Below are 16,551 nucleotides of genomic sequence, written 5' to 3'. Positions count from 1 at the left end.
TTGAGCTTCTCAGGTTTAGAGGCTGAAGAACTGGGCCAATTTGAGGTGACAAAGGAACACATTCTAAATTGTCTTGAATAACTAAAAATTAATATATCACCAGGGCCAGATGGCATCCATCCCAAGAGTTCTGAAGAAACTCAGATATGAAATTGCTGATCCCTAGCAAAAATATGTAACTTATTCCTACAATCAGGCTTTGTACCAGAGGACTGGAAAGTAGCCAATGTAACTCCAATTTCCAAAAAGGGATCCAGGGGGGATCTGGGGAATTGACAGGCTGGTCAGCTAAACCAGTACCAGGTAAATTGATGGAAAGCATACTTAAGGACAAAATTGTTAAACATACAGAAGAAAAGGCCTTGCTGAAGGAGAACCAGCATGGCCTCTGAAGGGCAAGTCTTGCCTCACTAATCTTTTGGAATTCTTTGAAAGTGTCAAAAGGCATGTGGATAAAGGTGATCCCGTTGACTTGGACTTCCAAAAAGCTTTTGACAAAGTTCCCTACCAAAGGCTCTGAGTAAACTTAGCAATCATGGGATAAAGGGACAGGTTCATGTGTAGATCAGTAACTGATTAAAGGACAGGAAACAGAAGGTAGGGATAAATTGACAGTTTTCACAATGGAGAGAAGTAGGAAGTGCGGTCCCCCAGGAATCCATGCTGAGACCAGTGCTCTTTAACTTGTTCATAAATTATCTAGAAGTTAGGGTAAGCAGTGAAGTGGCCAAATTTGCAGATGACATAAACTATTTATGGTACTGGAATCCACAATTTTTGTGAAGAGCTCCAAAAGGTTCTCTCCAAACTGGGGCAGTGGGCAACAAAATGGCAAATGTGGTTCAATGTAAGCAAGTGTAAAGTGATGCATATTGGGGCAAAAAATCCCAATGACATACGCTGATGGGATCTGACCTGTAGGTGACTGACCAGGAGAGAGATCCTGGGGTCATGGTGGACAGCTCATTGAGTACATGGCAGCTGTAAAAAAGGCCAATTCCATGCTAGGGATCATTAGGAAGGGGATTGAAAATAAAAATGCTTACACTATCATGCCCTTTATAAACCTATGGTGCGGCTACATACAGTTTTGGTCACCGAATCTTAAGAAGGATATTGTAGAACTGGAAAAGGTGCAGAAGAGGGCAACCAAGATGAACAGGGGCTTGGAGCACCTTCCTTATGAGGCAAGGCATGTGGGGCACTTTACTTTGGAAAACAAGCGACTAAGGGGAGACATGATCAAGATGTATAAAATTATGCATGGAGTGGAGAGGGTGAACAGAGATAAATTTTTCTCCCTCTCTCACAACACTAGAACCAGGGGTCATCCCATGAAACTGAAGGTCGGGAAATTTAGGACTGACAAGAAGTACTTTTTCACACAGCATGTAATTAATCTATGGAATTCTTTGCCATGAGAGGTGGAGATGGCCACCAATTTGGACAACATTTATTTATTTGATTGATTGATTTGTATACCGCCCTTCCAAAATGGCTCAGGGCGGTTTAAAATTTAAAGAGACAAATTCATGGAGGACAAATCTATCAGTGGCTACTAGTCTGGTGGCTGTGGGCCACCTCTAGCCTCAGAGGCATGATACACGATATCATGCAGAGGCATGATATCATGTGACCTACACTTATTGTTGCAGAGACTTCTTTGGCTGGTGGTGTTGGCTTCCCTGCAATCCTCTCCTTTAATCGGAACGGATTGGTGGCGTCCATGCTGACATCCCATAGGTTACTAGTTGGATAATATTAGGATTTAAAATGTGAGGGACCAGCTATGAACTTGTCCTGCTATTATCCATCTTTCAGCTGTTTCTCGGGGTTTCAATTTGCCCATGTTAAGCCAACCCTTCTTTGTTCTTAGAGATGACTAATGTTTTAGCCCAGTCTCATTGCAAGATGAGGTATAAGTTCAGTCAGGAGCATTCCCTTGCTTTTTCCACCCTTCTGTGATGCAGTCACAAAAACATCCTCCAGTCCCCCAATCAGCCAAATCACTTCAAAAGTTATGCAAAGCTTGTCCACCCATCTTCTATAACCCTCAGGATAATTACATCCCCTCTTGTTTCCAGCACATATTGAGACTAGACGAAAGCAAACTCTCCCACAGGTACTCCAAAGAACTAGGAAAATGAATCATTGCTCAGTGTTTCATTTCTCTTTGCAAATAATTAATTCAATCCGCAAATTTGTCTTGACAGTTTTGAGAGCTGAAGTAATTAAACTCTTGCTTGCCTGGATTTTGTCTTAGTACTTGCAACATTTAAAATCCAGACCCCACACTATGAGAATGTTGTACCCTAGACATGCTTAAGACTGAGAAAAATGTGTATAGGTAAAGGGAGAGGTGATTTTTTAAAATAGGAATGGATGGTTTAGAAGTGCCTTCAGTACAAAAATATCTGACTGACACCAGATTTAAGGTGGTGGCTCTCTTATACTTAGCAGGGGATAGCAACTGTGCCTATTCAGGCCAGCACAGCATCCCTCTCAGTGGTTATTGCTGGTGACTCCCTTGTTTCTTTTGAGATTGTGAACACTTCAGGACAAGGAACCATCTTCTCATTATTCTGTGTTTAAGTAAACGGCTATGTAAATGTTATGTGTGTGTGGAAAAGCAGTACAGAAATAGTATTTAACAATAGCAACCCTTTTCTCTCCTGGGGTTACTTTGAAAAACTGGTTTTGCATGTTTTTGGCACCTGGCACCTGTGATGTCACCTCACCAACACACCTCCTTCCCAATCCCTGGAGCAGTTTTGAAAATATTTTTAAATGCTTGTGATTGCAGGGAGGGGGGCAAGGTGAAAGTTGGCGATATAAAAGAAATACACATATAGGTGTTAATTTTTTAAAAAACTTAATTTAACAGTGGATACTAAAACAGAGACAAGATTGGTGGCTGATCCCGTGTTAAACTTGATGGAATGTATGTCTGTAACACAAGTTGCAATGCTGGGCTCATTGCCAAAGTGTAGAATCCATTCTGACTGCTCTTAACTCTGTACTTCATTTTCTTTCCCCCACTCTTCTTCTTTTTTTTGCACATTTCTGTTAAACCTTTCATTAACTCAATTTAAAGGGAATTAAAAATAAACTCACCTTCATTACCATAGTCCCTCTAATGACATGATCAATAGTCCCATAATCAAAATCATCCTTTGGCTCAAAGTAAAAGTACTCCTTGTCTGGAGAAATTGCTTTTAATAACTTCAAGATGTTGTTGGAATAAAGGCTACTGGCCTGAGTGGCCATTCGGCTTGGCAAGTCCGTGTAACCAATGTGAACCACGCCCTGGGGATGGGGAATGAAACAAATTGGACATCAGAACCTTCACATGGATTGCCTTCAGACCTTTTCATGCATTTTTTGCACAGACTGTCGTTATCTTACAGTCAGCAGTAAAGCAAACCATGTGCATGGCTTCATACTTGCCTGACTGACACTTTGCTTTACAAATTAAGGGGTTGCTTTTTAAAACAAAAAGCATGCTCTGTTGTTCAGGAGGGGAGGGCCTTATTTTTGACAGAGAGCCAGTGACAGAAAAACAGTGGGAGGCCATCCGGGGAACCATTGCTACAGCCATATGGTGCTTATTTTGAGAGTTAAGAAGCAAAATGCATTTTAAAAGTCTGAAAACACCTCTCGTCTGATGCTATCATGGATACACAGTGTGCTTCTCAGATAAATTGCACTCCAATTAATCCACTAACCACTACCCTATGCTGGCTCTCAAAAGACACATGGGGCTTATCCAAGATTCTAACCTCCGATTCTTAAACAAGTTGATCTGGTAAGAACTAATCTGCCTGCTTTCCTTTCCACTATAATCTTAATTGATAATTACCATCCTTACAAGTTAGCCCACTTCAGCAAACATTCACATGTCTACCATCTTGAATTGGGGTGGATGACATCATCACAAACTATGCTGCTGAGGTGTCCCTACAGCTGTAGCAAATTTGTTTCAAATCAGTTAGGCGGCTCACAAGTTAGCCCACTTGTGTGTCAAATGTTTATGCATCCGCCATCTTGAATCAGAGTGGATGACATCATCACAAACTGTGCCGTTAAGGTGTACCTATGTGTCCCTACTACTGTACCCGATTTGGTTCATATTGGTCCAGGGATTGTGAAGTTAGTGGGAGACACACCCACACACACAATACCAGGAGTGATCTCATGTTTACTTTCCAATAGGCTAAAAAGCTTCAATTCTTTGCTCTTGAATGATACTGCTTAAATACTTAGTAGCTTAATCCCCCCCCCCCATTTGTTAAATCACTACCAAAATTCCTCTCATTACGTTGGGCAGGATATAGAGAGAGTGAAGGTCCATATATTGTGGGGTCCTCTGGGACTGCAACGTGTGTCCTGCAGATGAACCCTGTTGGTGGAGACCAAACTACCCAATGTTAGGAGTGAGAGGAAGGAACAGGCCTATTGTCCAACGTTATCTCAAAGTGTAGCACCTTGGCTTTCCCCATAGGAGTGAATGGAAGCCATTCCCTCTATGGCAGTACATAACAGATACACTATTGAAATGGGAGCAAAAGCTGCTTGTAGTGACCCTGCTGTTTGGAGCATGTGGTAGGTACCCCTCTACCATCTCCCACATTCACAGCCAGCTTGCATAGTTCCCTCACTTACAGCCAATCTGCATAGTCCAATCCTTGCACTCTTTTCCTTGGTCATGCTACAGTGTGGTGGAATGTTGGAAACTGAGCTTTTCATAAGTAGATTAGGGTGCATTCCAGCAAAAGCCACCTTGAGTCTAGCTCCTCCACCTTATCCTTTATGAGATGAAAGCCACAGCACTGGCTTTTGTGCGTGACCAGGAATGAGGAAAAAAACATTACATTCAAACATGGCAGCATCAGGAGAAATTTGCAACTCTAAGGTGGGATGGCTCTTTGGCTGTCCAAGAGACAGTGACAACTTATGACAGCAATCCAACAAGCACGGCATCCATGTAGACTCCATACAATTCAAGGGTGTTGTGAAGAAGCAACACTTGTCAGACTGCACCCAACCTCCAAGACTCAACACAGCATTGGGACTTTGAAGATCTTGAGCTGCCCTTCAGCCATTACTTTCACACCTCACCTTGGCAAATGTCAGGGCCTTTAGATCCTGCAAAGGACACCATGTTCTTCCCCTATAATGGGGCCACAGTGACCTCTAGTGGGCTTCAGAAAACATTGTTAAACTTTGGGGAGTCAGAGAAAGGGGAGGAAAAAGTTGGAAAGGCTTTTCCTTGGAGAAAGTTTGGTCACGGCAAACTTTCAGTTAAAATACTTCCTCGGTCCTAGAAGGTTCTATGGGAAGGTTCAGATGATAATCTAAATCGTAGTTGATTGTGAGAAAGTTTAAGGAATCTGTGGGCTTGCACACTTCCCTTCCCTTGTTGTCTTCCTTAGGATGACACTGAATACTTTTGCTTTCACTTTAAAGTGCAGTTTTCCATTACGTCTGAATTCATGGAACTGTATTTTGATTTAACTGTGGTTTGTTAGCAAACCATTCACATGCAAACCATTCACATGGTTTGTTAGCAAACCATTCACATGTAACGCAGAACCACAGGACCAATAGTCTTGCAGTTCCGCCCCCCCCCCGCCCCTGGGCGCTTTCCCATCTGAATTCATATGTACTGGAGAATTGCATCCCTGCAGTCAGCGAGACTGCAGAGAGGAGGGGGATCTGGCTGTGTGGGCTTCCTTCTTCACTGGAGGACAGCCTGCACAGCCAATCATGCCAGAGTTGAGGAGCTTCCTCCCTTAACTCCAGTTCCAGGGCAAGCAGCCTGTTCTGAATTTGGACATACCACAGGCTGCCTGGAACCTTGGGTTGTGGCGACAAAACTCACTACAACCCAAGGGTTCAGACTGGAGTTCCAAATCTGAACCCTCAGTTTTGTCGCTGTGTCTAACTTGAATTGCCCACATTCTGACATAACGTCTGCAAAACCGCTGGCCCATTCAAATGCAGTTCTGCATTTCATGCAAATACAGCCAGAATGCAAAGCAGCAGTTTAATCCTGGTTTGTTTTAACAAATGACAGTGTACACACACCTGCACTAGAGTTCTACAGGTTTCGGCATATTTCTCTGGATCTATCTTCTTTATAGAAGAAGATAGAGGAGAGCTGGTCTTGTATGAGAACTGGTCGTGATGGTCTCCTTTATAGAGGAGAGCTGGTCTTGTGGTAGCAAGCATGACTTGTCCCCACAGCTAAGCAGCGTCTGCCCTGGTTGCATCTGAATGGGAGACTTGATATGTGAGCACTGCAAGATATTCCCCTCAGGGGATGAAGCCGCTCTGGGAAGAGCAGAAAGTTTCAAGTTCCCTCCCTGGCTTCTCCAAGATAGGGCTGAGAGAGATTCCTGCCTGCAACCTTGGAGAAGCCTCTGCCAGTCTGTGAAGATAATAATGAGCTAGATAGACCAATGGTCTGACTCAGTATATGGCAGGTTCCTATGTTCCTATGTATATAATTCTCTAAGACATACCCGTGGCTAATCCCATGCGTGGCAGCTCTTGTGAGAGTTTGGAGAGCTGCCAGATAGCCACGGGTGGGAAAGAAGAAAATGGTGGCACCGGCCGGCCGGGGGGGGAGGGGGACGGTAAAGGAACAAAATACCTTGTGTTCGCAGGTGAGCCACAATTGCTGACATACATTTGGTAAACCCCCTTGGTGCTGCAGACAAGTCGAAGGGCAGGGCCCGGTACTGGAATACTGAATTTCCTACTGCAAATCTCTAGTACTTCCAGTGGTTGTGTTGAACTTTGATATGAGAATATACCTCTTTGAAATCTAACTTAGCAAGCCACTCCTCCCTGGTGAGGAGTGGAAGAATTCCTTGAAGTGTTGTCATATGGAATTTGCAGGTATTGATGAACTGATTGAGGTCTCGGAGATCCATAATTTTTATGGATTTCATGGATTTTTCTTTATTTCATGAGCTGAGCTTCAGTGAGGTGGGGAGGAGACATTTTAAAATCTTGTCTCTGGGCCCACTACAACCTTGCTATGCCCCTGTTCTGAGTTCTTAAGGTACCAGAACAATGTTTGCCAAGTTTTTAATACAAGGTTTTAAAGGGTGTTTCTGATGTAATGCCATTAGCATTCTTACCACTAGCAAGTTATCTGTATAGTTAAGAAGATATGGGTCAGGCCAGTACTTGGAAAGGAGATGATCTGAGAATGCCATGTATGGATACCTTGGAAAAAGAGCAGGATACAAATGCAACAGAAATATAATGTCTTATTCCAGAGAGCCCCGATGGCTAAGACAGGCCATGAACTGACCTTGTGAATGTGAAGTTCTCCAGGATGTGTGGTTTCCACATTGCCACCAGCCTCAGCAGCAAGATCAACTACTACTGAGCCATCCTTCATGGACTCTACCATATCCTTGGTGATCAGGATGGGGGCCCTCTTCCCTGTTGCAAGTTGCAAAAGAACGAGAAACAAATATTAGAATGCTCATCATATTCACACAACACACCATAAATAAAAAAATAAATTCCTGAACAAGTGCCAGCAAATGGTAGGATGTCTGTGGGTCACACTTGAGACGAATGATCTCATTCTGCCATACTTCCTGCCTCTCTGGATATTTGATAAAAGATGATTTCAAAAAGTAAGAACAATGCAAGGATTGCTTGTACAAATAAGATTATAGGTATGCCAGACTCCCAGGGGGTGGGGTGTGCTCCTAGCTCTTCTTGAACTCCAGAATGACTGGATAAACACCAAAAAAAAGGGGGGGGGAATCAGCCTCAGGAACAGCCAGGGGAGAAGGTTAGTTTGTCACCTGAGTCCTCCTCCCGGCTTGCTGCATTCAGCCAGTTCCTTCTCCTGGAGAACTCCTGGCTCCCATACTCAGAAGCAACTCCTCCTCATCAGCTGTCTTGTCTTTAAATACCCCAGTGCAAAGCTGATGGGGCTTAAAGCCTACTTCTAGCCCCTCCCCCTTCCTGACCTTGCTTCCTTCCACACCCGAACTAGCTGTCTCTCTGGAGCTGTTTCCTGCCGCTCTCCCTGCCTTGCCCTGCCAACCCCACTGGGATCTGACCAGCCTGGACCCTTCTCATCCCTACTGCCCCCTGAAGGGAACGAAATCCCCACAGGAGGGATGCCATGCCCTTCTCCAAACTCCACAGGGCCACCCAAGCAACCAGGAAACATGGCATCCTGACAAGGTATAAGGTTACACTTGAATAAATAGGGCTGCCAGGTCACCATACATCTTGTATCCTTAATGGCCTCCCAGGAACCTGAAACTGCCACCCTTCTCCTTCTCTGGCTTGCTCTCCAGAAACTTTCTGATGTGGTGGAGCATTCAAATCATGTCTATCTTCGCTGGTAGCCGGAAGTGATATAGTCCAGGAGGACTTGGATCATGGGATATTTCTGAATTCTAGCACACCGGATAAATATTAGCCTGCATCCCATGTTGGCACCCTGGTTGACGAGATTTGTGGGCTCCTGAGTAAGATCATATTTTTCTAAACCAGTCTGCGGTTGTTACGCAGTTATACAGTACCTGGAATAAGGGCAGTGCTGATAACAATATCCACCTCTTGACACTGTTTGGCAAACAATGCCATTTCTGCTTCGACAAACTCCTTGGACATCTCTTTCGCATAACCTCCGACACCTTCTCCTGCTTCAGCAACACTGATTTCTAAGGGTTCTGCGCCAAGGGATTTAAATTGCTCCAAAGCTGGTGCCCTGCAAGGAACATGGTGAAAATGACAAGAAGTTAATTTGATGTTTTCCGGGCTGCAGGTAGTTGATGATGCTGAGGAAACGTGGGGTGGTGCCTCTTGCCCATCCGCACCCACTGACTGAGGCAACAGCTTCACTTCGCCTCACGGAAGGGCCAGCCCCTCTACACTGTAGGCCACATGTAGATAAGGGGTATGCCTACACCACTAATTGAGCTACTATACCTGGTATCAAATCCCCTGACAATGGCTCCCATAGATTTGGCTGCTCCAGCTGCAGCCAAGCCAGCTACACCACCACCAATGATTAGCATCTAGAAAGGAGAAGAAGGCAAAAACAGACAGGCAGACGCTAGCCGTAATCCAACCACACATGGATGCTCATCACTGCAGTCCCTGGGCTCTTGATTCACAGCAGCTGTTTGTGCAAGTGAGGGACCAAGTGCACAGGGCTGAGGGCTCCTGTAGCTTTCATAACTGTACAGAAGTTTAGCCAGTGCTGCTTGTCATAACAAAACAACAACAACAACATTTATATACCCCTTTTCAACAAAGGTCTCCAAAGTGGTTTACACAGAGAAATAATAAATAAATAAAATTGATCCCTGTTCCCAAAGGGCTCATAATCTAAAAAGAAACATAAGATGGACACCCCCTGGACTGTCTATCTTGAGTAACAGTCACTGGCTCAATACACTGGGCCGTCCAATGCAAGTCTATCATTTGCCCCACCCCCTGGGCTGGATAGCCCCACCTATCTCCTTCTGGCACACACTCTGCCCTTGTCCTGGGGTATCCCCGCCACTCTGCCCTACTGGCTCAGACAGCTTCTGCTACCTCCAAATCCCGCTGACCCCCGTTTCTCTTTGTCCCAGTGCCAAGCATGGACACAGTGAGAGACAGGCATGGCAAAACCACAGGCAACAGCACAGGTGCTTGACAGAGCAAGGAAGGGCAAGCAGAAGCATGTGCCAACCCCAGGACAAGGACAGAGGGCACGCTGCTTGCTCCTTCTTTGTAGATCAGGCAGCTTGAGTTGCCTCCCATTTTGGTAGTCCATGACAGGCCATATTTAGTGGTGGGGTAGTCACTGCTCCTATGCAACTCACCACAGCACCTCTCACAGGGGTTGTCGTCAGTGTTTCCCTGGTATTTCTTTTTATACCAAAAAACACACCTTTGGGACAGAGAACCATTTTCTCATTTTTTTCTGGCTTTGTAAACCAAGTTGTGAGTGTTCTTGTTGAAAAGCAAAATATAAGTATACTTAATTAATAGAGTCAGACATCATGCAGGATCATGGTGTCCCGTCCCCCCCCATCTAACTGTGGTTTATAGTATGTCCAAATCCATGCCAGTAAACAACTGTGATTTACCTCAGGTGGTCAAACCACAATCTGAACCCAAGGCTTTGGAGTTGGTTGGTTTGCCCTAATCATGGTTTCGTGTGATGTCTAAACCCGTAATTGTGGTTTAATCATGCTTTGAAGCAGTAGCTCAGCCCTTGCCAGGCTCTCACACAGAGAGAGGCAAGCCTGGTTCATGAGAGATCAGAAGAAGGGGCAAGAGCCAAACAAACCAAAATGTGGTGACTACCTGCAGCACCAATCCAGGGCTGTCAAATAAATCTTAGTTCAAATAGATCCTGTTTCTACATCATGTCTGATCTCACTGAATAGCAGCGAAAACAAAATTAGCAAAAATAGTAAAACGATAATGTGTCGATTGGCTTTCCCTCTTTGAGCTTCAACTAGGCAGGTATGTGTGACCAACTAATGCACAAGAAGCCATTCTGTTTGTTCTGCTGAAATGCAAAAGGCTAACCCAGAAGTCAGACACAGGGCTGCAGATAGATGTTGGGAATATAAACATAGGTTTGGTTCTGAATATGTGGGACAAGTTATGGACCCACAACAAAGTGCTGCACTATATCCCTGCAGTGCATGTTTACCTGGTGAAAGTTTTAGGCACATTTCCCCCTCAGATGCCAAAAGGGCTGTGACTGACTTGAGGAAGTAGTCTTGAAGCAGATAAATTTCCTGCTTTTTTTGTTCAAGCTCTTACCATTAAATTTGCCCATCTGGTTGTCTGTTAACTACCTTCTGAGTCATCGAACATTCCACTCCACTGAGTTACATTGGGGCAGTTTTGGAGTATTTTGCCCCCCTTTGGACATTTTTTCTTCAGATTTTTTTTTTTAAAATCAACAAATCTGTGGATTACCATGAGATGTCTCCCCCTCACCCGCAAGAGTTCCAGTTATACATCCATAATGATCATAAAATTTTCAGCTCTTTTAGAAATAGATAAAGGATGCTTGAAAGAAAAGTTTCATTAGAGAAACTGAGCAAGTGCTCATAACCGCTTGGAATCTGCAAGTTGCCCTGATTCCACCTTGCGTTTACAACTGCTTTGCAAATTGCTGTGTGCTCATATATTTGCCCTTTAATATGTACATTTGTAAACTAACTAAATGCAATTTCCCTCATCCTCCAGAGAGAAGGGAAAGTTACAAATGAGGTCTCAACATGCTTTTACTTCACAGAAAATCATGGTAGGATACATACCTTTGCTGGAGGAACCTTTCCAGCTGCAGTAATTTGCCCAGTAAAAAACCTTCCAAAATGATTGGCTGCCAGGACTACAGCCTTGTACCTAGAGAGAGAGAGGGGGGAAGGAAGGCAGGAAGGCAAAGAGTACTTATTGGCTCATTGTTACATATTGTAAATAAATGGAGACAAACTTAAACACTTTTTAAAAAGCAATCAAAGGGAGAATTAATAGGCAACCCAGGAAAACAAACAACTGATATAGAGCATCTCCAGCAAATAAATTGTCTAAGTGAAAAAATACATTCGACTGCCATAACAATGTATATCAGTGCTTGCAGCATGCTTCTAAGTGCCTAATAGAATATTGCTGGAGAAAAAGGCATGCATGCCAAGGGAGTGGAACAAGGTGGGGAATGAAATATTTATTACAGCCCGGGTACTTTGGATGGGGATGGCGGGGGGGGGAGGCTCATTGTTAAGGTGTTTCATGTTTCATACCCTCTGTTCTCTTGGGGTCCCTGTAAAAGCTAGTCATATCCTATCCTCACTCAGCACAGCAGCAACTTTAGAAAGCTGACTAGCAAGACTGAAGGGATAATAAACAGTGACAGTCATTCCCATCATGTCTATAGAAAGTGTGCATCTCTCCTCAAATATCACCCCTCAACAACTCTAGCAGCTACACAAATCAAGCAATCACCATGCAAGAGCATTATGACTGCATGGTTGTCAACATGCAAGGTTCCTTCTTTGGCTTTCAAACCACATTTAGTGAAATCCCTCTGGGACCTCTTCAGCAATGATGAAGCGTGTTGAATGGGAACTGGGAAACAAAGACTGTCCCTGAAATATAGGGATAGCTAGAGCATCTGCTTAGAGTAACTCTTTTCTCTAGCCAGTCAGTAGAAACACAAATAAATAGACTCATTGACATGAAATTCTCAGATTCAGAGATCAAGCTGATTTGAAGAATGACACTTCATTCCTTGTGCCTTGATGACTCTTTGTCTTTGCTCCCCTAGACTGTTTCCACTGCAAAACAGTTATTTCTGTGCTATGCATCTCAAGTGTGCACTGCCTGAAAACATTTCCCTAAGGAAGGGGAAATAGCATAATCCATCAGGAGCTGGATCTATATGTTATCTAGTACTTCTACCTAGTATTGTTGAAATCATGACGAATCACTAAATCTTGGTTGCAATTATGCTAAACTCAATGATGTTCTAGGAAAGTGGGGTCGTTGAGTGACCCCTCCCAGATCTTCTCAGGTGAAGATATGGTGTGGCCAACAAAGTAGTTGTTATTATTCTGAAGAAGACGACGACAAAGGAGGTGCAGGAGAAGGGAGTGAATTCCTTTTTAATTTGGGAGACAAGCACCCTCCCATAAAGGCATATCTAAGATTAAGACTGATTAAGGTGTATCTAAGCTTAAAACTGGCTCTGTATGAGGCAGCCTTTAAACTCAGTTCATTGCGTTTCTTTGAAAAGAGAACAAGAAGTTTAAATCCTTTAAAAATTGTGGAAGGAGGGAAACATTTTGGAAGCATGTTACGGAAATCCACATCCATGGATGCTGCCCAACATAACATTTCCAACATAAACATTATTTTGAAAGTCGATGCAATGTTTGCCTTGTTCTACACTTCACGCAGGGTTTACATGATTGCTGATTAGCAAGGGAATCCCCCTGTCATGTAAACTGAAGGAATAATTGTAACCATGCCTGCATTCACACTGCCTACAAGTCTATAGAACTGAAGGTCGACTCATGGGCAGTTATTTGAGCATATGGTGACTGCTTGAAATTGTTGTGCAAGTTTAGTCCCTGTCGGTTGCATGTTGGTGCCACCAAGTCACAATGACAGTTGCTGAAAGATGCTAGGCCTTTGAAAACAAAGGTTCTGACAGGAGGGTCCGATCTCCTTACTCCTGACACCAGCATAACAGCTTGCAGCTGGAAGGAGCTACTGATCTCAGGAAGGAACTCCTGATCTCAGCATAACCACTGCAGTTATCTGTCCAGCAGAGATTCCATGATACAAGTATCCAAAAGGGTCCCACCTAGTCCTATCAAGTTGCTGAATCTGGTCTGGCTCTTCAGCTGTTTGCAGATAGCATACCCCTTCTTGAACTCTCTGCCTATTTCCAGGCCATCAGTCTTGATAGTGGCCTTTTGGACTTTATTTTTGCTTTTAATGAACGGTGGGTCTGTGCCTTCGGCTGATGCCTAACAGAGATATTTCATAGGTGATGCTTTTCCTGGCATGGAGGAAAGTGGTGTGAAAAGTACTGTCCCCTGACAATTTTAATCTCAGAGGCAGCAATATTTGTTAAGGTTTTGGGGGGGGGGAACCTACCAAGGTGGCAGCAATGAGGGTGGTCTTTCTTTTTTAAAAAAATGAATGGTCTACTGCTGCCTTTTAAATGGAAGCAATGGTGGAGCACCTTTCAGGACCCATCATTCCCAAGGGTATAGCTATAAATGAATGGGAGAGGGGATGTCCCTGGACCCCTGAAGGAGAGGGGTCCCACAGCTAAGCAACAGCTCACTCTTCACTCTCCCCCTTCCAACTCTCCAAAAGAAGGTGGGAGCGGGGATGCGGGGATGGGCCGCCTATCTTCACTTTTTGTCCCAGGACCCACTCCAACCTGCTACATCACTGTTCAGTCCACCTGACTCAGAATGTTCCCAAAAGAACAGTCTATCATGACACAGCATCACTTCACATGGAGTCTAGGTGCAGGGTGTGTGTGTGTGTGTCAGTACTAGCAAATGGAGCAGTGAAAACTGGAGGTCCTTTCACTTCAGCCCATAGTAAAACACCCGGATCAGAGCCTGTGTGAGAAAAATATCTTTTAAAATGATAGCCTCACAAACTGATTTAAATTATCCCCTGCTCAACTCTTTCTCCTTTTCCCCAAAGTTAGGTAGTTTTTTTGAGTGAGCCACTAGCATTCCAGTCCTAATTATGTTTACTCAGAAGTAAGTCCCATTGATTTTAACAAGACTTGCTTCCAAGTAAGTACACAGAAGACTGAAGCTTTCATATCATGCTGAGAGTGGATCATGAGCCAAACCTTTTGGGGCCAGTCATGGCCATTCAGAAATAAACACATTTTGAATCAATTCACATTTGGAACCGATTTCAAAGCTGTTGAGGATTTTTTTGTTGTTGTTGTTTTAAAAAATCCAACAAACTGGTTTAAATGCTATACCAATTATGTACACAGATTGCATCTTGAAATGGTTTAGAATTCAAACCACTTCATCTCAATCAGAATCAATTTGGTCAAGACACTAAAACAGGCTTGCCAGCTCTGAATTCAAAGAATGTTCTTGCATCTTTTTAGTGTTGCATGTCTGGGAGATGTTAAATCAGGTGTAATTGCTCCTGGTACAGTGTTACTACTAATCCCTCAAATCAAGGTTTCTAGCTGACCACCCTATTTTTCAAGCTCTTGTTTGCGTCTTAAGCACTAGCATTGTTTGCTTCTTAAGCACTAGCATTGGATAACATCTTTTCTCCACATAGTTTCAACTAGATGAGATGACACTATACACATCTGCTGAAAAGGTGCAAATATGGTCCTAAGATTATAATGTATTCCCATAAAATAAGACATGCCATAAGATAAGTAGTATGAATCTTTTTCCTTCTCATCTTCCAGAAGATTCTACGAGTTTTCTTCACGTATATTTAGGATTGCCAGTTTGTAACTCAGAGATCATGCCTGTCTCATTAAAAGTTCTCATTCCCTTTGCAGTTTAACTAAGTTAACTGACATAGTAACAAATTGAATAAATGCCAGGCACAGCAGGCTTTCACCATAAAGCTGTGCAGGTACAGTGACTTCGCCTATATAGATCATGATTCTATCACCCAAATGAGGCTTTTCATTTAGTACTGGAAGCAAGGGTTATGTGTTTCTAATTCTAGGCATTTCTAATTCTATGTTTTTCTACCACCTCTGCTCTTTCCTGCAGTCTGGTCCCTGCCCTCTTCCCTGCTGAAGCAAGAAGGATTCATATTTTGCCCACAGCAGGCAGGTGAGTATGGTGCAAGGGATGAGAAGCAGAAAATAACAGCTGTAGAAGGATTGTTAAAGATATAGGAAAGATCTCCGGAGTTATAGCCTGGCACCAAACCAGTCCTGTGTGCGTGAGCACACCCCCTAGCATCAGATCACACAGAAACACAGCATGACTGACTGTTTTGCACCCTCCCCTTCAAGCACAGCAGAATCAAATTTGAACAACTGTATTCATTCACACCTTGATTTTTCCAAAAGGGTAATGTTTATCTTGTGCTTTAGTTTTACCTGCATGAAAGAGCATTGTGGGAAATAAGACTAGTATACTAAACTCATGTCAGAACACATCTGTTGTGCAACTGAGTCAGACATTATTGGGCCCATGTATAGAACAACGGTTTTGAAAAGGTTATTTTGCTTTCTTTCTTTTTTAAATCTCCTGCAGAAGCCACCGTTCTATGAGGCAGGAAACCCCCAGCTCTCTGGTTTTGTTGCTTGGAAGTCTCCCATACTGTATCTTTTGTATAAGAGTCACCAATTATTTTGCAGTCAAAGTTTATTGACCAGTAAGAAATGATTTTGCAAGAAGATTGGTACTATCATTAATCAGTGGCTAGCATCCAGACTAAAATATGCCCTGATTAACGGGGTAGCAGATTTTTAAAAATATTGAGCAGCATCCAGACTAAGTAACTTTATAGTACTACTCAGGAGTTACCTGAAAGAACTATATAATTTCAACAGTTCTTCTGCTGAGTAATTTAGCCAGGATGTCATCTAGTAATAACCAGTGCCAACCATTCTGTTAGCAGTTCCCAACCCCCATTTCTTTATGTAGAACAGCTGGATAGCTGGAACCAATCAAGGCTAGATACAATTCGATCTAACTGCCACAACCCCCTGCCCAACAACGATGTAACGGGACTGAAAGCAAGTTCTGATACTTACTTTCAATCCTGTCACATCCTGACCCTTGTGTGGGGTCCTGCACAGCTCGTAATTTGCTCTGAATCTACTCAGCATTTATGTAAATCAGACTGAAGTGTGCAATTCTTTTTCCCCCCCAATGGCAGCAAAATTTCAAATCTTTGTGGTTGCCTACAACTGTTTGACCATAGGTTAGCCATTTGTTCTTTAAATCATGGATGGCTAATTAATGGCTGATAGGCATTCTCCAGCACACCCAAGAAGATTGTGCCCAATTCTTCGGGGAGCCT

The 16,551-nt window shown here is 43.4% G+C and overlaps 1 protein-coding gene across 1 annotated transcript in view; it reads right to left on the bottom strand.

Annotated features, from left to right (window-relative positions):
* The window catches only part of LOC128335146 (NAD(P) transhydrogenase, mitochondrial-like), a 74,397-nt gene that overhangs the window by 40,238 nt on the left and 17,608 nt on the right, over positions 1–16,551 (bottom strand). Inside the window, exons 5-9 of the mRNA XM_053273039.1 lie at positions 11,316–11,403; positions 8,974–9,062; positions 8,565–8,752; positions 7,325–7,458; positions 3,115–3,306 (exon numbers count right to left, since the gene is read on the bottom strand). Of these exons, the coding sequence (XP_053129014.1) occupies positions 3,115–3,306; positions 7,325–7,458; positions 8,565–8,752; positions 8,974–9,062; positions 11,316–11,403 (691 nt within the window). The remainder of the gene's footprint in view (positions 1–3,114; positions 3,307–7,324; positions 7,459–8,564; positions 8,753–8,973; positions 9,063–11,315; positions 11,404–16,551) is intronic.

Source organism: Hemicordylus capensis, chromosome 10 (genome assembly GCF_027244095.1).
Source record: "Hemicordylus capensis ecotype Gifberg chromosome 10, rHemCap1.1.pri, whole genome shotgun sequence".
In the NCBI taxonomy this organism is placed as follows: domain Eukaryota; kingdom Metazoa; phylum Chordata; class Lepidosauria; order Squamata; family Cordylidae; genus Hemicordylus; species Hemicordylus capensis.
Note: the sequence above shows the minus strand (reverse complement) of the source record. Positions and strands in the feature narration are given on the sequence as shown.